At 48.7% G+C, this 20,822-nt stretch overlaps 3 protein-coding genes and 1 pseudogene across 3 annotated transcripts; 3 read left to right on the top strand and 1 right to left on the bottom strand.

The window, feature by feature from the left end:
- Positions 1 to 121: 121 nt before the first annotated feature.
- Positions 122 to 7,489, bottom strand: LOC117186173 (annotated as a pseudogene).
- On the top strand, positions 6,063 to 7,119 carry LOC117186175 (E3 ubiquitin-protein ligase UBR1-like). Its single transcript, XM_033386420.1, has 2 exons — positions 6,063 to 6,791; positions 7,029 to 7,119. The coding sequence occupies exons 1-2, from the start codon at positions 6,617 to 6,619 to the stop codon at positions 7,073 to 7,075; spliced, it is 222 nt and encodes a 73-aa protein (XP_033242311.1). The 5' UTR covers positions 6,063 to 6,616; the 3' UTR covers positions 7,076 to 7,119.
- A 2,438-nt stretch (positions 7,490 to 9,927) lies between the features above and the next one.
- LOC117186085 (E3 ubiquitin-protein ligase UBR1-like) lies at positions 9,928 to 12,061 on the top strand. Its single transcript, XM_033386185.1, has 3 exons — positions 9,928 to 10,254; positions 10,330 to 11,993; positions 12,037 to 12,061. The coding sequence occupies exons 1-3, from the start codon at positions 9,928 to 9,930 to the stop codon at positions 12,059 to 12,061; spliced, it is 2,016 nt and encodes a 671-aa protein (XP_033242076.1).
- Positions 12,062 to 12,066: 5 nt separating this feature from the next.
- LOC117186174 (E3 ubiquitin-protein ligase UBR1-like) lies at positions 12,067 to 15,816 on the top strand. Its single transcript, XM_033386419.1, has 5 exons — positions 12,067 to 12,502; positions 12,581 to 12,692; positions 12,760 to 12,888; positions 12,956 to 14,384; positions 14,467 to 15,816. Exons 1-5 carry the CDS (start codon positions 12,081 to 12,083, stop codon positions 15,597 to 15,599), a joined length of 3,225 nt encoding a protein of 1,074 aa, XP_033242310.1. The 5' UTR covers positions 12,067 to 12,080; the 3' UTR covers positions 15,600 to 15,816.
- Positions 15,817 to 20,822: the final 5,006 nt, after the last annotated feature.

Here is a 20,822-nt window from a genome sequence, read left to right as displayed (position 1 = left end):
TTGTTATGGTAATGTACAATTTTGGTTTTAGGCGATTATGATTATGTACAGATAATGTGGATCATTAGTATGATAGTATTATTTACTATGTAGATTGTTTTCCAAGCTATTCGACATTTTATGTTTAGGAAAAAAAAACTTCGAAAAGTTAGGGGGCGGGGTGCAACGATGGTGAAAATCGGATCGTAAATTAATCATATTTCATATAAATTCAGAGTATCTATGTATGTACATAATAACTAAAGAAATGCAACAGAGAGACAAAAATATGGTTTAGGGCTGATCAGATCTTCCTTTACTTGAGGATGATCTCAGCTGGTGGTAAAATATTGTCACCGTAGAGGCAATACCAGATGCTCGAATACCAAATGGTACGATCCACCCACTCGCTGCCGGCCAGAACATGGCCAATGTAGGGAGCATCTCGCGATCTGCAATGGAGAGATGAAAGTCTTAGAAATCACCTTGCTCTGATGATATCAGTTTTAGACTCAAACCTCATTATCTGTGCCTGGGTGCGCTCGACAAAAGTGATGGCCCAGCTCCATGGAAAGTCTCGTTTGCGCTCACAGCTCTGCAGAAATATCTCCCTGATAATAGTTGTCTTGTCGTTTTTGTCCTTCTTGGAAATAACAATCTTGCCGTCGCGCAGCTCGCACTGTAGAGATTTGAACGTCTTGGTGCGATTGTCGGCGAAGCGCAGCTCCTTGCCGGGCGTCACTGTGGCCAGATTCTTGATCGCCCGCTGTATTTCGCGCAGCATCTCAATGGGCCGCACCATCAGATAGTTGTGCTTGCGATCTTCCTCCGGCCAGTACGACCAGTTAAGGATCACGTCGAACACTTTTGTGTCATGGTGCAGGGCCGCTCCAGGCTGCCGTTCAGTATCACCTCGTAGAGCGTCAGTTGATGGGTTGGTAGTTGCATTTTGACGGAATATTCCCGACATAGCTCGTAGGCGGTTTTGGTGGGTGAAATCGTGGCGTTCACCTGCATCTTTTCCTGGACGGATAGAGCGATTAGATCATTACATACTGAAGTGATCAATCATAACTGATGGCAAACCTCTGTGATGTTGTCTGGATTCGGATTCAGGCTGATCCAGATCTTTATGTCCCCGACTGCTTGACCGCATCTTTGAGCGTCTCGGCGGCAGCGTAATACTTTTGCAGGCATGCCAGCATGTCCTGCTCCCGTTTCTGCATTGAATAAAATATAACATAGTTGTAAAGAATGAGAGGGAACGTTGTGATATACCCGATACTCAGTCAGAAGGTGTGTTGCTCTCTGCTCTCTTCTGCCAGATCGCGCACACTGCACGAGGAAGGGTGTGTGGGAGGGAGAATGAGAGAGCGCGTGGCTGGGCGTAGCGTACATTTGTTTCTTAGGGCTATAATAATGACCCGATCTGATCTAGATTCGGCAATCTTCTATGATTTTCTATGATTCAACGTTTTCGTTTTCGTGTATCTTTAAAATTAAGGATGCCACAGACTTTCGTGCTTTGTGACTGCAGAAGGGGGCGGGTAAAATTTTGATATCACAGTCACATACAGTCTGGTTGCTCTAGCTTAAGAGTCTTTGAGATCTAGGCGCTCATCGGGAGGGACACACGGACGGACGGACAGACATACTTGGCTCAATCGACTGGGCCATTGATGCTGATCAAGAATATATATACTTTATGGCTTCGGGAACGCTTCCATCTGGGTCATACACACATCCACTTTTACCACATACTCCTATACTCCTGTACTCTTCTTGAGTATCTGGTATAAAAACATTCATAGATTCAAAGTAAGGTAGCGTTCAACTTACAATTTCATCGGCACTGACGGGGAATAGGTTCTTGTACAGAAGAATGAGATCGCTGAGAACATCGGCCCCTTTCTGAGAGTAGATTAGCTCATCGCTCTATTGGAGAAGCCGGAAACATACAGATAATTATGCACATACTCCTAAATATAGTAGCCAAGGTTTGACAGGGGACCCACCTTCTTGGCCAGCAGCGTTGGGCCCCAGATCATGGTTAGATTCTGAACGCTCATCTTGTTCTTGGTCTGCTGCGAGCTAATGAACACCAGGTGGCCCACGATCCGGCGCAAGGTCTCATGCTCGATGGGCGAGAGGCGAGCGAGGAGCTCACGATAGATGGGAATCTTCTCGGCGGCCAAATTTAGCTCGGTGACGAAGACGAAGCTGTCGGTTAGCTTGCCCAGGAGGCGCTCGGGCAAGTCCCTCATGAACCGCTTGAGGACATTGGCTACGTCGTGCTCATTGTACTCGTTTCGGGTGATCTCCACATTAAAGGCATCCGCTCGGAAGGCGCTCATCAGCTTGTGCATGGAGTTCTCCGAGCCTGATTTGCGATAGATCCCCTCCGACATGGACCCGTGGATGTACACAAAGTTAATGCACTTATCCACTATCACGGGCACATCGTACCGCGTCAACTGCTGATCCCCAGCGAAAAGCCGTTGTTGTGTGCCACTTCCCGAATGATGTGACGCCAGATCTTTGTCTCTCGTGCCGAGCTCATGATCATGTAGACAGCATACGGCGGACAGTCAATCATCAGCATTGGCCCGATCCCCACGTGCAGGTTGTCGATGGACTCGTCACTCTCCTTGAGCACTATTATAGAGGGATAGAAATGCAATTAAATGTTATTTTATAGCTCTTACATAGCTCTTATATAGCACCTATGCATCGCGCCTTGCGCAAGTCCATTTTCTCCACATTCCCAGTGGCCTCGCTCACGAAGATGAGACGTCGCTGGCTCTTGCGAAGCACCAACCAGGTGCCACTCCACTCTGACGTGATAGAGTTCTGAAACGGAACGGAACGGAATGCAACGCATTAGGCATGGGGTCTCAGGGAGGAGCTTAACGCTTCACCCACCTTTAGGTAGCACCAGCCCGCGCGGTAATAGTGGCATGTGTACTTGACAGGCATACTGTTGGTGAGACTCTCAAGGATCTTCTGCATCCAGACGCCCCTCTCGGACTCCTTGCCCACGCCATACAGATGGGAAACCCGCTGCTGCTTGACGTTCCCTGACGAGCTGCTGGTCATCACCAGATTGGGATTCGAGGACATGCTGTCGCTTACTCCGTTGCCGTTGCCTCCGTTTTTCGGCTGAGATGTCGTGATCTCGAAGCAGTAAAAGTGGGTCGCCGTGTCCGTGACGCGATTGTTGCTGACGCACTGCAGCGTGGTTATGGTGTCCAAGGGTATCGACTCCCTTGGCGTCTTCATCTCATGGTCGAGAAATGTCTGAAACTGGCGGTCCCTGAGTATGGCCTTTCGGTTCTGCATCTCCTTAAGTATATCTTCGACCACGCCCGAGGGAAACCGCACAAGGGGACCTTCGCCCCCGCCTTAAAGCTGGAGCGCCTCTTCATCACATCCATGCGCAGCTTGACGCTCGAGAAGGTGGTTATCGTCTTCCGCAGACGAGAGCTAAGCGTAGAACGAGACTCGATACTGACAGGGGCGGTCTGTCCGCTGGTTCCTGTTCCTCCAATGGCCTCCAGGTAGGTGGGTGGGCTGTCGCCTTCGATTGGTAGTGCTGACTTTGTGCTGCTGCTGGACGTGGAGGTGGAGGTGACTGTGGCTGTGGTTGTGACTGGAGAACCGTCTGCCACAAACCAATTGGTGCGATTTCTTGAGGCGCTGGCCAAGTCCACCATGGATCTGTTGGCGGTCCCCTCGGGTATCTTGCTCAGATAGGGCCTGGCACGTGCCTCCAACTGCTCCTGCTCGCGGTCCAGCATATGCTCCAGGCTGTCGTTCAGCAGCTGGGCATTTTGGTGCACGATCTGGGGCTGGCGACCACATGTCGTGGCCGCACATCCACTAGGCGGCTCCTCCTCGGAGGTGCACATGCTGACATCGTCCTGATCCCGCTCTTGTTTCACAGTGCCGTAGGTGTCCTCCTCCAGTAGGTGCTCGAGCAGTAGCAGCTCGTTGCTCTTGTTGGAACGCTCCAGCGTCGAGCACTTGCTGCTCATTAATGGATCGAACTCCTCGATCAGCTCCTGGGGCGCGGACCATCCACCGACGGCTCCGTCGTTGCTGTCCAGCTCCCCATCTTCGCTGATGCAGGCCAGCTCTTGCTGCTGCTGGTTTTGCTGCTGCTGCTGGTTGGGGGTCAACAAGTTGCAGCCGCGACTGCTCCCCGCGGTGGCCATCTCGAAGAGCTTCCCGTAGGTGGCTTCCTGGTTGGCATAGACCGGTTCCCGGGAGGAGTCTTCTTCCTGCACCTCTTCTCCCTGCTGCGAATCGACATCCTCGCCGTAGAACTGCCAGGAATCGCTGCGCTCTGGCTTTGGGGCCCTCGCCTCTTCGGCGGCAATCTTGGCGCAGATTAGCAGCGATTCCTCTCGCTCCGCTACCGCCGCTGCCCGATTCAGTTCCTTCAGCTCGGCGGAGTCCACGGGGGACGTCGCAGCTCGATGTGCTCGTAGTTCTTGCGGCGCTTCTGCCGCACGGGCGGCTGCAGTGCGTCCAGCCGGAACCGCTCCGGCTGTTGGGAGAGGCGCGGCGGAGGGAACGCGGGCATTGGCAGGGACGATGGCGGAGACGACGTCGTTGCGTCATCTCCGCGGATCGGGGGACGCTGCTGCGTCCGTAGCTGGACCTGCTCCTGAGAGAGATTTTTGGCCAGCGGGGGAGGTGGGGAGGGACGTGCCCTCAGTGCCTCATCGTAGCTGGGGGGCTTACCCTGCACCTTGGGCACCTCATAACAGCCGTCATCATCCCCGGCACCGTCCCCCCCAGCTGGCACCTCTTGATCCTCAACTTTGACTTTGGCAGTGACCTTTGCCTGATCGCGGAGATCGGTGAATCCTCCGCCGACGACATTCCGGTTCAGGGGACTGGAGAACTGTATCGCATTGAAGACATCCGTGTTGGGCATGGTCTGTCGTCGCTCAAGGTCAAACTCTCCCACGGAGCTTTCTCCACCCTCCGCTTCTCTGTCCCCATGGCCTCCCCTGCCCCCTCAAGGTGAAGTTCGACCCGAATCGCCTGCTGGCATTCTTCAGACGGCTGCCAGCGTCAGCGCTGAGATTGCTGATCGCTTCCGTGGAGCTCCTTAGGTTCCTGTCCAGACGCTTCTTGGCACCCTTGGCCTTGAACGTGATCCGTTCGCCAATGGCCTCGCCCAGCAGTTTCGAGGTGGTGCCCAAGGATCGCAGAAGATTCCTGAATTCATTTGAGGCAAAATGAAATCGAGGGAGAGAGAGGATGAGAGAGAGAGAGTTAGTTTTGCTTGTGGCAGAGAGAGTTCGTCCCATTCCCATTCCCATTTGGTAAGTAAATGAAATCCAAGTATACGTACGTATACTAGTGCAATGTGTGTGCGTGTTAGATCTAATACTACGTGAATAGGAGTATCCGCAACACATATTGGGCTAGGGCTAGGCCTAGGCACATGATGGGAATAGGAGTGCTGGGAAGAGAAATGCGCTGGGTCCAAGAACTTCCCTCAGATGAATCAGCCGTCTCAATGCGCACATATTGTATTCTACAGGTATTCGTTTCAAATATATAGGTGCATGGGCTTAATCTTACTTTAATGTATGTAAACATCGGCGCGCCGAAGTTTGCTCAGAGGTAAGGCTATGCATCGGCGAAATAGATAAATCGGATGATTTACCAAGGACCCTCGCAGATAGCCTTCTCCTCCGGTTGCCATTGATCTCGAACTGAAAGAAAGTGCTTCAATAATCGCACATCATGCCACGTAAACTGCACTCCTGTATCCTTGATCTCTATAGATCTTGAAACTTAGCGACGCGTCGGGTCTGACAAAAATAGTATTGCACAGACGATCAAGGTGATCATCAAGAACATCTCTGAAGACTTAAAAAGACTACAGCCGAGTGCCTATGTATGATAGCATTAAGAAGAAAGGAAGGCTAGCTTCAGGGGCTAACTAAAGGGTCTACTAAAGACTAGCTTACAAATCTAATTCCACCCACGATTCCACGATTCCAATTCAATTTCTTCCACCCACCCACGTCGAAGTGTGCCTGTGCCTAGTGTGTTCTGTACGGATATTGATTCAAACTAAATCCTTAGGGCAACTTCAAAAGTGACTGACAAAAATAAGTGAAACGTGAATCGGAATTGTTGCGTGAAACTTCGCTGTAAATTCAAAATGTGTTTTATTTTCTCGTTTCCGTTCAGCTTTTGAAAATTAAATTTTCAAGTAACCACGAGAACGATAGTGCCTCCTCATCGCGGAAAGAGTCACAGAAGCACCTCCGCTAACCCTCGATTCGAATTGGTTCAAATGCAGCCACGATAACCACAACGACAAACGGTTGCAACAACGGCGTTAGGTGCGAAGGACAAGCCACCCGCCACCCACGCTTAAATCACAGCTGAGAGCCAGAAAGAGACAGCAAGTCGCCCTCGAGAAGAGAAGAGAAGAGAAGCAAGAATCGAAAAAGCTCTGAAAGCACACCAACACAACACCAAAAGCATTAAAACTGCAGCAGAGCGACCCCATCCCACACATCACACTCACACCAGCGCCACGAGCATCGAACATTGCATCTGGCATTGAGCATAGGGAGGGACACACGCTGACACTGGGAGGAAGAAGATGGATCTTTTCGATATGGACGACGTTGTAGTGGGCCCCCCGGACGAGTGCAGCACCCCGCTGAAGGAGTGGCGGCTGAAACTCCAGGCTGGCACACTGACACGCAACGACTTCATCGAGTTCTTCAAGAAGGAGTCGCCCAAGTACTTTGACTACGAGAACGAGCTGGACACAGGTGAGATGCACTACTGCTCGCTCTTGGGTTTCATTTTGTTTCTATTGTCGTTTGAACAAACGATTCGGTATTGCGCCTACTGCGTCAACCTCCCGTTTCTGCCGCTCCTCCCTCCCACTGTTTATCTGTTGTTATTATTATATTTGGGGTGTTGTTCACAAAGCTTTAGAGTGAACAGCAAAGCTGGAACTTCGATTGACTTGACATATGAAACCGCTCTTATACCCCCTCGTGCAGGGGTAAACTGTTGGGATCTGGCAGCACATACTCGACTCGTAGGCTAGGAAGCTCCAGGATCCAGGATAACCATGATAGGACCTTGCTGCTTTCTACTTTCTCAATTTCATATAGAGATCGTCGTAGGCAATCGAGCAGAACAGAAAACGTAGATGTTAAGATGACACTGTTGTGAGGACAGACTTTGGGCCACGGTGGTTGTGACGACAATGACTGATAAAACAGAATGTGAAATATATATATTTGTATTTGAATTCAATTCGGTTTATTCAACTTGCTTTTACCTGGCCCTTGTCCAGACCAGAACAGACCTCAGTCACAGCCTCAGCCCCAGTCCTCTGACGTGTCCCCAGTCTTTTCCAGCTTTCTTCAGACTTACGGATGGATTTTGAATTCGTGAGGTTGTCTCTTTGTGGAGCCAATAAACGGCTGATACAATTAGACATACAGAATTTCTTGTGTGAATGCATTCGTGTGTCGAGTATATATGTACATTGTACATATATTCATGTAAGTACATATATGTATATATATGTGTAAGCATATGATGATATATGTGTCATTCGTGTTAATACATTATCCTTAAACAAATCTTTTCTGTTTCTGCTTAATTTTGTTCCCATTTGAGTACTTGGGTATTTGGTTGGGGTGCCTTAAACTTCTCCTTCTCCTCTCCTCTCCTTTCCTCTCGGCGCGATTAGCTGATTAACACATGCTATCGCTGGCATGTCGCCGGAGAAGGCCGGAAGGACATTTCTTTGTGTGGGGAGGGGCTGAGCTTTTTGTTTGCTTTTCGCAAGGAGCGTGGAATATGGCATGGACAATTCCGCCTCAGCTGTGATCTTTACCGTTCAGTTCCGTTCCGTTCATTTCCGTGCTGATCGATTCTCCTCTGTGCTGCTCTGTTCTAGGCCCTCGCCCGCCCGTTCCGTTCTTTGTTCCACTCTATTACGCCTCAGCAGCACACTGTTGCACACGTAGTTATGTACATATGTTGGTGTTTTACAGTGGAACGTTTTGCATGCACATATTTGTCAGTAAATGGAAGAATCACCTATAGATACATAGCAAAAAACAGTACATACATATGTATGTAGGTATATGCATGTATGTACGTACTATGTATGTGCATACATACTATGTGCACTGCAGACTTTGTTGTATTTATTATTTTCGTTGATAGCCCGAGAATCGTTGCGACGTCAGATTCTCAGATGCGTTGTCGATTGTGGAAGAGTGTGTGAAAGAGAGAGAAGAGAAAGAGAGTGAGCGCGTGGAAGGCGTTGCCTAGCCACTGCAATTTCATTTGTTCCCTCTGGCTATAATATTGCTCCGATCCGATCTAGACTCGGCAATCTGCTAGATATGGTCATTATCTGCGACTCTGCTTTTTTAGTTTTTGTCGTATCGTCAAATTGTGCATGCCGCAGCTTTTGTCCTTCGTGGGGGGCGGAAGGGGACGGTTCAGTGTGATATCACAGGAGTCTGGACTCAAAATTAAGTTGCTCTAGCTCTTATAGTCTCTGAGAACTAGGCGTCAAACAAGACGGACGGACGGACGGACGGACGGACGGACGGACGGAAGTTCTGGGAAGTTCCCCATTCACTTTCACCACAAATCGAATATACCCTTGTACTCTTCGAGTACCAGGTATAAAAATAGCTAACGGGAACCGCTGTCGCTCTTACATCTGATTCCCTCGCTCGCGCTCTCTTCTTCCCGCTCCTACTTCTACTCTCTTACTCTCATTGGATAGTATCTATCTATCTGTCTCGCTCTGAACGATGCAGGCAGAGTTCATACCTGCATACGTACATACATATGTACATATGTATGTGTTGCATATAAAGGCGCGACCTTGAACTGTATTTGTATTTGTTGTATTTGACGATTTGTGGTTTTGATTTCAATTCGAAAACTCGTTTCGATGGAAGGTTTCTCTTCGCCTCCAGTCTCCAGCTCTCTTGCGGTCGCAACATCATCGTCATCATCACGATCATGATTGTCATGATATCTTTCTTTATGCTGTTTAACCTGTTCTAAAAACTAAGTGATATTTTACACAGACCGATGATGATTGTGTTACTCATATGTATGTTCATATGAACATACAAATGCATGTATGTACATATATACATATGTATATGCACGTATGCTGTACGAATGCAAGTAATACTACACCGCTAAACAATGACTAAATGCGTTTATCCAAAATCCCACATCCCATCCCCACCTTCACCCTAACTCAAGTAGTGTGTTCTCCACTCACTTTGGCACTCACAGGGTCTCTTCCGTCTCTATCCCCCGAGTAAGACCGAATTATTTTACTTTGAATCACCAAAGTAGTCTCCATGCTGTCTAGAACTGAAATTAATCCTAGAGTGGGGCTAATGATTGAATATTGTGATGCACGTATGTATGTATGTGCATGTGTATACATATGTATACTCTCTATTCGAAGTCTACTCCACACAAGCGGCTACTGGAGCATTCGTGAAGGAGGAATGCGTTTTTGCCTGGTATCCGCGCGTAACAGCCTTCTGCTGGTTTCACATGGGACGCTTGATGGTGCAGCATACAGAGGTTGATGGATGTGTTGTCTTATCAATTGGAGCGATTTTTTGCAGAACAAGTCAGCCATACATATGTATGTTCTTACTTCCCTACGCTATCTTAGTTATACCCGATACTCGACAGAGTTTAGGGAAATACATATACTCCTTATTCCCGCCTCCTACTTCCACCTAAAGAAGGCATCGACGTTGAATGTCTTGGGTCACCGAACGAATTCATTTGCCAGCATTGTACCCACCCCCAGCATATATGTTCTCGTAACCTTGTAAATTATTTCATGCCTCTCCGTTGCTCCGTTTTCTTATATTTTTTTTAGTGAAATGCATGTTCAAAGAAGCCCTGGCCAAGGAGGAGATAATCGATGTTCTGGTCGAGTTCATGCTTGGCGATAACCCAAAATCGGCGCTGGAGAAGCTGCGGCTCGAGGGCAACACCGCTACCGTCTGCGGCAAGGTGTTCAAAAATGGGGAGCCCACCTACAGTTGCCGGGAGTGTGGCATGGATCCCACCTGTGTGCTGTGCGTAAACTGCTTTAAGCGGTCGGCGCATCGCTTCCACAAGTACAAAATGTCCACCTCCGGCGGCGGTGGCTGCTGCGATTGTGGGGACAATGAGGCCTGGAAGAAGGATCACTATTGTCATCTGCATTTGGTGAGTAAAACGAGAGTGCTTCCTAGCATGCTACCCTTACTTTAACATCCGAATCCGTATCCGTATCTGTTGCAGGATAATCGAAAGAATCCGCTCGAGAGCAAGATCATCAGTGGGGCCGTTTTGGAGCGCAGCGAGATCTGCTTCAGTGCCATTCTGGCGTTTTGCGTCAACTATCTGGAGATCGAGCCGAACGCCAGTCTGAAGTGCCTCGACGGGGAGGGGCTGGAGCTGGATGGGGCGCACTTTTGCACGGTGCTGTACAACGACGAGTCGCACACGTTTGACCAGGTCATCCAGACGCTGACAAAGATCGCCAAGTGCCGCCACAAGGAGGCCATGGAGATAGTGGCGGCCATAGACCGCGAGGGCAGGGCCGTGGTCAAGTGCGACACGTTCAAGGCGTGCAACGAGCTGAAGATGGCCATAGAGAACCAGATGATACCACCGAGCGGTCTCCTTACCAATCTCCGCAACAACCAGTCGCTGCGAACCTCCGTGCTGCACATCAACTCGGTGGCCTGCCAGCAGTTCGCCCTCCAGCTGCTTAGCTGGTTCCAGGAGTTCCTTGTCCGCCACTACCTCTTCCGCAAGACCTTCTCCGAGCTGGTGCAGCAGAAGCAGGAGTCCTTCTGCATCCGCCACATCCTCGAGTGCGACGTGAAGCTGTGGAAGACCGCTCGCACCTGCTGGCACCGCCTCCTCATCTCGGGCATGCTCATGGAGTACGAGAACAAGATGGTGCTGGCCCAAGAGTTCTCACGCCGCTACGCGACAATCGTGGAGGACTTCATCAACGATGACCACGACCACGCCTTCTCGATAGTCTCTCTCAGTGTGCAGCTCTTCACCGTCCCCAGCATTGCCCATCGCCTGATCGCCAAGGAGGGCATATTCGACAAGCTGCTGCACACATTCTACTACGTGGCCATCGAGAAATTCATCCTCAATCGCACCCTCCACTTCAGCAAGAACATTGCCAGCCTGACCTTCTTCAAGCGAGCCAACTATATTCTGTACGACCTGCGCTATCTGCTCAGCCTCAAGCCAGACGTTCTGAGCAATGAGCTGCGCACTGGATTTCTAGAAGGCTGCAAGGCTCTGATGCGAGTCCTAAATGTGATGCAAGGCATGGAGTCGATTACTCGCCAGACGGGACAGCATATGGACTACGAGCCGGAGTGGGAGTGCGCCTTCAATCTGCACATAAAGCTGGCCACGACCATTTCGCAGGTGATCGAGTGGGCATCCACCGACAAGACGCTGCTGCACAAACTCTACAAGATGACGGTGCGGGCTCTGGTGAGCAACAACTTTATTGTCGGAGGCGAGGAGGCGGAGGCCAAGAGTGTGGCTGGACATGTGGCCAACTGCCTCATATACGATGTCTCGGTGCGGCCGGTGTCCATTCATCTGCCATTGACTCGCTTTTATGCCGGGATCTACCTGCATCTGGGGTCACACGACCTAAGCTACGACTGCCTGGTGGCCGAAACCGAGGCGCTGAACATCAAGATGACACCGCGCGAGATCATAGAGCCGGTGCTGTGCACCCATGCGATGATTGCCCAGGTGGCCGCCGGAATGTGGCGCCGCAACGGCTACTCTCTGCTCCACCAGCTGTACCTCTACAGAAATGTGCGCTGCCGCGTCGAGATGCTGGACAGGGACATTGTCTGCCTGCAGATTGGTGCCTCTCTTATGGAGAGCAACGAGTTCCTCATCCATGCCCTGAACAAGTTCAATCTGATCGGATGGGCCCAGTCCAACTACGAATCGAAGCTGGCCGAGTCCCCCTCGACGATGAGTTCATGCGCCAGCTGTCAATGATCGACGAGTTCCTCGAGCTGCTCATCGTCATCATCGGGGAGCGCTGGATGCCCGGAGTATCGCTCATGACCGAGGAAGATCGCCTGCGCAAGGAGATAATCCAGCTGCTGTGCATCAAATCCTACTCCCATTCGGAGCTGAGTCGCGCCCTGCCTGACACCACCGGCGGCAACAGTGACAGTGTCTTCGAGGACGTCATCAACACGGTGGCCACGTTCAAGAAGCCCGTGGGTGCCGATCGGAAGGGCGTCTACGTTCTGAAGGAGTCGCTGTTCGAAGAATTCAACGTGTACTTCTATCACTACACCAAGGAGGATAAATCAAAGGCCGAGGAGCTGCAGCGGGAGCGTCGCAAGGCCAAAAAGGAACTGGTCTGCTGTCCGCCCCCCATGCTGCCGCAGTTGACTCCAGCGTTCACGTGAGTCCGCTTGAGGATACTCGTATGGAGGATTCTGTTGCTAATGCTAATGCCAATTTTCTCTTGCTACCATTACAGGTCCATGGCCAACATATTGCAGTGCAATGTGTTCCTCAGCATCTGCACTTTGACTATGGATCGGGCTCTGGACATTCGCAGCCGCTCCTTCTCGGAATCCCATGTGCAGAAGGTATGTAGTTTCCTGTTCTGTTCGTTCTGCTTCTGATGTTAACAATCGTAATTTCTTTTCAATTCAGATTTTACATTTGCTCGGCTTTGCCATCCAAGAGGAACTTAGCGAGCACTACCCATTTCTCAGTTTCTATGAGCGCGCGCAGCAGTTTGGAATCCTCGACAAGTTGGACGAGCTAGCACGCTGCCCAAGGGTTAGTGTCCACGCTTTATATACTGCCTGCCTTGAATGTCCTTTAATTTGATCTCATTTCGCCACAGTTGGAGGCACATCGTGACTTTGTGCTTTGGACCATTAAACGGTACAAGGATATGCAGGCCAAGCAGGCGCCAGCAGCAGCGGCCGGGCCCAGCGGCTCTCAGAAGAAGACTGCGGGCGAAGAGCCGCCGCTGACATCCGAGGAACAGGCACGCCAGGAGAAGGAGACCCGCGCCAAGCTGGCCGCCGAGCGTCGAGCCAAGATTATGGCCCAGATGAAGAGTGCCCAAAAGTCCTTTATGAAGTCGAACGCTGAGATGTTTGCCAACAGCGACCTGGAGCAGGATTCAATCTCAACAGGAGCCTCTAGTAGCCGGGGGGCGGCATCCTCCATGGGCAGCACCGCTATGGATTGGGAGGATATATCGGATGAGAGCCTAGAGGACCAGGGTGCGGCAGCTCTAGTGATAAAGCAGAACCCGGCCTGCCTGGGGCCAAACCGGGCCCACTACCAGGCGCAGGAGAACAGCTTCAAATGCATCCTGTGCTTCGAGAACTGTAGCATCAACCCGGACGGACCACCGCTCGTTAGCTCCGCGTTTGTGCAGACCTCACGCGTGATCCTGACTACACCGAGCCACTACAAGGGCAAGTGCGGCATGCACGTGAGCTGCTGCGGCCACGTGATGCACTACAAGTGCTGGCAGGAGTACTACAGTAACGAGGAGTCTAAGGAGCAGCGTCGCCTCCACCGGAATCGTCTCGCCCTCAGCCAGGGCCACAACGTGGAGTTCCACTGTCCGTATTGCCGGGCCCTCAGCAATACTGTGCTCCCCGTCAGCGAGCCCCTGGTCGGACTTATTCCCGGCGGCCTTCCCGGAGTGCCGCCGGCTGTCAGCTCCGAGAGCTACTTGCCCCTGGACTGCTTCGTGGAGATCATGAGGACTCTTGCTGGGGAGCTATCGGCTCCAGCCGGTGACAACACCATGTGGCAGTATCCGAGCGTTCTGCGCAGGTCCAATGTAATCGGCGATCTGGCTCAGTTCGAGCGTAGTGTGCAGCTGATCGCGAAGCCGCAGCTGCACGCCACTTGTATGGAGGTGATGACCTCCTTCAACAAGGCGCTGCAAAATGCGATGATAAGCCAACAGCCGAACGCTGTCACAGAGGGCGGAGTAGGCGGCGAGGCCGAGAACCCGTACCTGGTGTTTGACACATGCAGCTACACATTGGAGTCCCTTGAGATCTACATGTACACTATGCGGAAGCCGCTCAAGGTGGAGATGCCCATGCGCCATCAGACGTGCACCACGAACCTGGTGCGCGCCTGCGCCCTCTACTCGAGTTGGGCTCCGCAGCGACCCGAACTGGCGTCCAAGCTGCTGGACACCATATTCAACCAGAAGGGAACCAGTGTCCTCGAATGGGACTGCTTTCGCATGCTAGTCCAGCTAAGCTTTGGGGTCCTCAACCTCATGGTGAGGGAGAATGGTAAGTGTAATCCGAATCCAGTGCGTCGCATCGCTCTCTTTGTTGCTGATTACTGATTCTTGATTTTCAATCTGTTGCATAGAACACACTTTTCTGCCCAGCGGGAGCATGTTCGATTTCTACATGATGCAGACAATGTTCCTGGCCAATGTCACAAAGGCCGTCATCTGCTTTGACGTTGAGAAACAGCTGGACAGTCGGCGGGCCAAGGAGGAGGCTGGCATGGCGCCAACTGAGCTCTCTCAGCTAGCATATGTGGAGCAGCTTCCCTCGAAGATCCAGGAGAATATGGTGGCGTTCTATCGTCGCTACAATGTGCCATCCCGAATGCGCCAGCTGGTGCAGCAAAAGGAGTCGGAGGAGAAGCACGACCAGAGTCAGAGCCAAAGTCAGAACCAAGAGCAGACTGTGGTAATCCCATGCGAGCTGCAGCACCTGGCCCTGATGCTGGAGTATGTACAGTGTCAGATGAGAGCATTCTTGCGATGCGCCTGCCTCTTCTACCGCTGCCTGACCGATGTTGAGTTCCCCGACACGTTCCCCACAGAACAACCGGATAGATTTGACCTGATGTGCCAGTACCTGGGTCTGGATGCTGACATGGGCGTATATTTCGATATGGAGACAGTCTATGCCACCGTGATGCACAACTTTGCCTCGCATCCGCACATCCTGCGCCAGGCCGAGCAGTGCAGTTTACGCTATGGAGATCCCGTGGAGGTGTTACCATGTCTGCGTCCCCTGCCGGAGCTGAAGCCGCTCTTTGAGGACTACAGCGATCTGATCAACAGCGTATCGGACATTTTCTGTCCCAACAACGAGCGCGAGGAAATGAAGACCCCTACGATGTGCCTGATCTGTGGCAAAGTGCTTTGTGGACAGTCGTACTGCTGTCAGCCAGAGCTGGGAAAGATGTCGGTGGGGGCCTGCACCCATCATGCCCACAGCTGCGGCGCCGAGGTCGGCATATTTCTACGCATACGGGACTGCCAGGTTGTCTATCTAGGCCGTGGCAAGGGCTGCTATGTCCAGCCACCGTATCTGGACGAGTATGGGGAGACGGATCAGGGCCTAAGGCGCGGCAATCCATTGCGCCTCAGCCAGTATGCCTATCGCCGCATCTTTATGCAGTGGTTGGGTCACAAGCTGCACGAGGAAATTGCTCGACTCAATGATAATGCCAACGTGGCTGTAAGGCAATGGCATCACATGTAGTCCGAACGAAGAGCGAGAAGTAGTAGTTCAGCTTCGGAACGAAAGGGGAAGAACTGGAGCTGGAGCTGAACATGAAGCTGTAGGAGATCGAGAGCAAGAGCGATGGCAATGGCGACAGTCAATGTGATTATTACGTACTAACATTAGGAGAGCATATTTATACGTCTAAGCATTTTACAAGTTATCCTTTGGAAAGGAAACAGATCCCCCTTCCCACACATAAACACACACACCTCAACACGTTGAGTACTAAAACGAAAAACCAAAAGAAACCTAAACCTAAATTCGAACTAAAACTACAATCCTTACACACGTCCAGCTTCAACTTTGTAAAATCGTCTTGAGTTCCCTTACACTATAACACATAAAAACTTGATTATATTTTTTTTTTGAGCTAACATTAGAAAACTTCTTGATAGTTTGTGTAGTAGACCGAATTTCGAGGACCTTCTCTAGTTATATATATATATAATATACATATACTACACTTAAAAAAAAACTAGGCTAGATTTTGCCAGCACCTTCAAGGACTATACACGAGACTATACATGTGACCCCCACAGCAGATAAGAGTAACCGAAAAGAAAGAAAGAAAATATAACAAATGAGCACTCTGTGTTTCTTTGCTTCTGATTGATAATTTGATCTATAGTCTGTTCCATGACCACGGCCATGTCATCAGCAACTCCCCAAGTCTGTGTACATAGAAATCTCTGAATCCTTATCCAAATCCCCACCTTTATTGACACTTAGCAGGGAAGCAGCAGGGCTATGTGCAGTCTTGAAAAGAAGGCGGTAGCGTAACCTAACCCGAAGATATACATACATATGTGTGTTCATCAATCCAAATAACCGGGTGGGTTGCCGGGACGCACTTCCATCCGAAGAACACTGACACCCGTAAGACGTTGACACACATATTGGCACACCTTAAACTCAACTTTGCACACTTCCGAACAATATGTATTCTCCTTCCACTCCACTCGGCAAACCTTTAACGACAAGAAGATGACTTCAAACATACTAAGTTTAGTCAAATTTCATGTTTCTTTATCAGAATATACTTAACACCTCCATATGGTAACTATCTATGGATAGATATATGTATGCAAACATACACAAACATGTTTCTATCTATATATTGTATAACAACAACAACAAAATCGATTTATGTAAAGTTCAAGCCAAATATTGTTGCGAAACAAAATCTGACAAATAGAAACTGGAAGAAACCAACAAACTTGAAATAAAATGCAGTTTGAAAATATTTTTGATTGAATCTGCAACGAGCAATGTCCAATTAGAACGACGGCTCGTCGTGCAGCACCTCGTGCTGCTGCTGGAGAGCGGAGAGTCGGTCAGTAGCGACTACTTCTACTTACAGAAAATGCCATGCAAATTAAAAGAACATTTGCCATGTTGGTTCATGTGCACTTCGAAAATAAATTCATCTTTAGTACCGGCCAGTAGGATTGTGTGGAAGATCCCTGTATTTTAATGAAGTCAATCAGTTTGGTAGGACTTATTTCCCAAATCCGGTCACTGTTGTTCTCACAAACTTGAAGACTCTTCTTTAATAGATCGCAGAATATTCATTCTGTGTCCTGCTCCATTGCACAGAATCTACAGCAGTCTATATTTACTAATTTCCCTTTCTTGAGGGGACATTTCAGGTGAAAGTCTCCTGTAATATTATCGTTTAAGTCCGAATGTCGTCTTTATTCAAGTTGAGAAGTCGCATTGAGAGCTTCTCCAGGAGGAGAAACTTCGTGGCTTGGCTTTGGGCTTTTCTGACAATTCAGTGCTTGAGTTTCTCTTGTTCGTCTCATTTCCAGATAATGTTTCCGGATTAGGACCATCTCTTTCACACACTCTTCGTCGTGCAATGAGTGCGCTCTTTGGCAGAGGGAGCCATTCTAACTGAGTATCGGGTAGAAATGTAGAGCCGTAGCTGCGACTCACAACGTTCCCCTTCGTTATTATTGATCTCCAGTTCAGAGCTCCAGAAGGAGATACCAAGTTTCTGAAGCTCAGAGCGTATGATGCGCTTTTTTGGCAGCATCAAGTTATTTTCAAGTGCATCAAAAAGAAAAGGGAAAACCGCTTTTATTATTCCTGGATAAGCTTTTCCGGACTAGCACCTGGCTTTGGAGCGACTGGCTCCAGAAGGGCAGGAGGGGAACGCAGCGGTTCGCCACATTTCCTTGGTTGGGTCTTCGACTCACAACAGACCCAGATCTGCCTAGCTGTTCCAAAGATTCCGAGACTCCAAGGAAATCTGGTGTCCCAGGAAAGGAGAAACCAACCTTAGCCCGGCGACCTCAAAGTGGTCGCGAGAAGAAGTAGCCATGATCAATGTTTCAGTTACCGGCCCAATTCAACGCAAAACACTCAACCGGGGCTATTAAGTAGTTTTTGAAAAAGAACTGAATTGTTTTGTTTCGAGAGCGAGCTTTGAGGCACTAGAGGGAGCTAACTAGAGCCTAACCAAAAGCTGTCAGGGGCATAGCGAGGTCTTTAAATTAATGGTGCGAGTGATTCTCATCATCGGAAAAGTTCCGGAGGAGAAACGGACTGAATTTGAAAAAGGCAGAAACTTTCGTTAGTAATATGTTTTAGTGTTAAGTGATTTTAAATAAGTTTGTTAGCTTTTCCGTGTATGATAGTCATTGTCAGCGGCGAAAGGCAGACGAAGGCGAGGGCAAAAAGGGAAGACCCAAAGAATTTTTTCCTCCAAAAGCGGAAGGAATATCGTAGAGTACTAGTGGGAAAAGAAAAGAATTTTTTTGTTAGTGTGTTGATTTCGTGTTGCCTTTGTGTGACTCAATCTTGAGGCTCGATTGGAGTTTCCTTTTCAGATCCGGACTTCATCGAGAAAACGCTTTCGTGGATATGCGGACCAAGGGGTGAGTGATATTGGCCAAATGTTAAAAGTTAAAGAAAAACGAGGGGGAACGTTCTGAGTTGCTGCGTACACCGCAACTCTACATTTATACCCGATACTTAGCTAGTATGGCTCTCCTCCGGCAGACGCCGCTAATATTGAACGACACGACAAAGATTGTGTGCGAGAGAGACAGAAAATCAGTCTGAGCGTGACGTCGGGCGCTTCTTAGCCACTGCAAATTGATTTGTTCCTGTTGGCTACAAAAATAATCCGATCTGATCCAGATTCAGCAACGGGATAGATATGGTCATTATCTATGATTCTGCGTTTTTAGTTTTCTCGTATCCTCAATATTGTGGATGCAACAGACTTTCGTCTTTTGTGGGGGCGGAAGGGGGTGGGGAGAAATTTTGAGATATACGTTTTATAGTGAGATCTAACAGGAGTGCGGATACCAAATTTGGTTACTCTAGCGTTAATAGTCTCTGAGATTTGTGGATGCCCCAGATTTTCGTCCTTTGCGTGGGCGGAAGGGGGTGTGGCGAAATTTTGAAACAAACTCGTCTCGGTCCGATATATTAGGAGTGTGGATACCAAATTTGGTTACTCTAGCTTTTATAGTCTCTGAGATCTAGGCGCTAATGTTCTACTCTAAGCAAAGCCGGCTATGCTACGTGTGTGTTAGAGAGAGACAGGGCGAGAAAAAATGAAATTGTTTTCTTGATGCTGGCTATAATAATAATACGATCCAATTCAGATTCTGCAGTCTAAAAGATATGGGCATTCTCTACGATTCTGCGTTTTTGGTTTTCTCATATCTTTAAAAATGTGGACGCCACAGATTTTCGTCCTTTGTGGGGGCGGAAGTGGACGGGGCGAAGTTTTGAAATATTTTTGTAGCAGTGACATATCACAGAAGTCTGGATCCAAAACATCGTTGCTCTAGCTCTTATAGTCTTTGAGCACTAGGCGCTGAAGGGGACTCACAACGTTCCCCCTCGTTTTTTTAGTCTTAAGTTAGATTCGCTCCTATATTGGAGGTCAATAAATTTTATAATGTGAATTCAAAGTGGATTGCCTTCAGCTAGCCGAATGTCCCGAAGATCCCATAGGTACGCAAAGGGGTCATTCCGTTTATGTTCACTCGCGATCTAGGAATGACCAAGAAAGGGAGGGTCAATGAGACCTGCGGCGTGGGGAAGCTTTCCGGAACAAGGCGAAGAAAGCACAAGCGGGAGTTACGCGTCGATAGAATTTTAGATCCTTCATGAATCTCGTCGTAGCATGCATATTTAATAATTTTAATAATAATGAGGATAGGCAACCAGCGAGAGGATGGCAAGATCACCACCCCAAATTGCCGAGGATCCCAGCCGGGAATAACAGTGTGCGCCCTTCTCCCATTCCCCAACATCTCGTCTGAATCGTTACAACTATGTTCAAATACTTTTCTAAAATTATTAATAATTTATTTCTAAGATAATGAACGGATTAATGAACAGTATATTCCGTATTCTTTTTATTTTCATTCAACATTTCCTTTTCTGGATTGTGTTGATTCTAAAATGAATGGGTACAAAATATTTGTATGTACTGTATATAATCGCAGACCCCATTAAAACAAGTATATATATAAATATATAATAAATGATATTAAAAATATGAAAATATTGCCTGTTTGGCTTTATGTAGCCAAAAGTATATGTAGTCAGAAAGTAATTTCGATACTTAGACTGTATCGAACACTCAGTTATACATACATATGCAAAGAAGTAAAAATAATGTTGTTATGGTAATGTACAATTTTGGTTTTAGGCGATTATGATTATGTACAGATAATGTGGATCATTAGTATGATAGTATTATTTACTATGTAGATTGTTTTCCAAGCTATTCGACATTTTATGTTTAGGAAAAAAAAACTTCGAAAAGTTAGGGGGCGGGGTGCAACGATGGTGAAAATCGGATCGTAAATTAATCATATTTCATATAAATTCAGAGTATCTATGTATGTACATAATAACTAAAGAAATGCAACAGAGAGACAAAAATATGGTTTAGGGCTGATCAGATCTTCCTTTACTTGAGGATGATCTCAGCTGGTGGTAAAATATTGTCACCGTAGAGGCAATACCAGATGCTCGAATACCAAATGGTACGATCCACCCACTCGCTGCCGGCCAGAACATGGCCAATGTAGGGAGCATCTCGCGATCTGCAATGGAGAGATGAAAGTCTTAGAAATCACCTTGCTCTGATGATATCAGTTTTAGACTCAAACCTCATTATCTGTGCCTGGGTGCGCTCGACAAAAGTGATGGCCCAGCTCCATGGAA

Source organism: Drosophila miranda, chromosome XR (genome assembly GCF_003369915.1).
Source record: "Drosophila miranda strain MSH22 chromosome XR, D.miranda_PacBio2.1, whole genome shotgun sequence".
In the NCBI taxonomy this organism is placed as follows: Eukaryota; Metazoa; Arthropoda; class Insecta; order Diptera; family Drosophilidae; genus Drosophila; species Drosophila miranda.
Note: the sequence above shows the minus strand (reverse complement) of the source record. Positions and strands in the feature narration are given on the sequence as shown.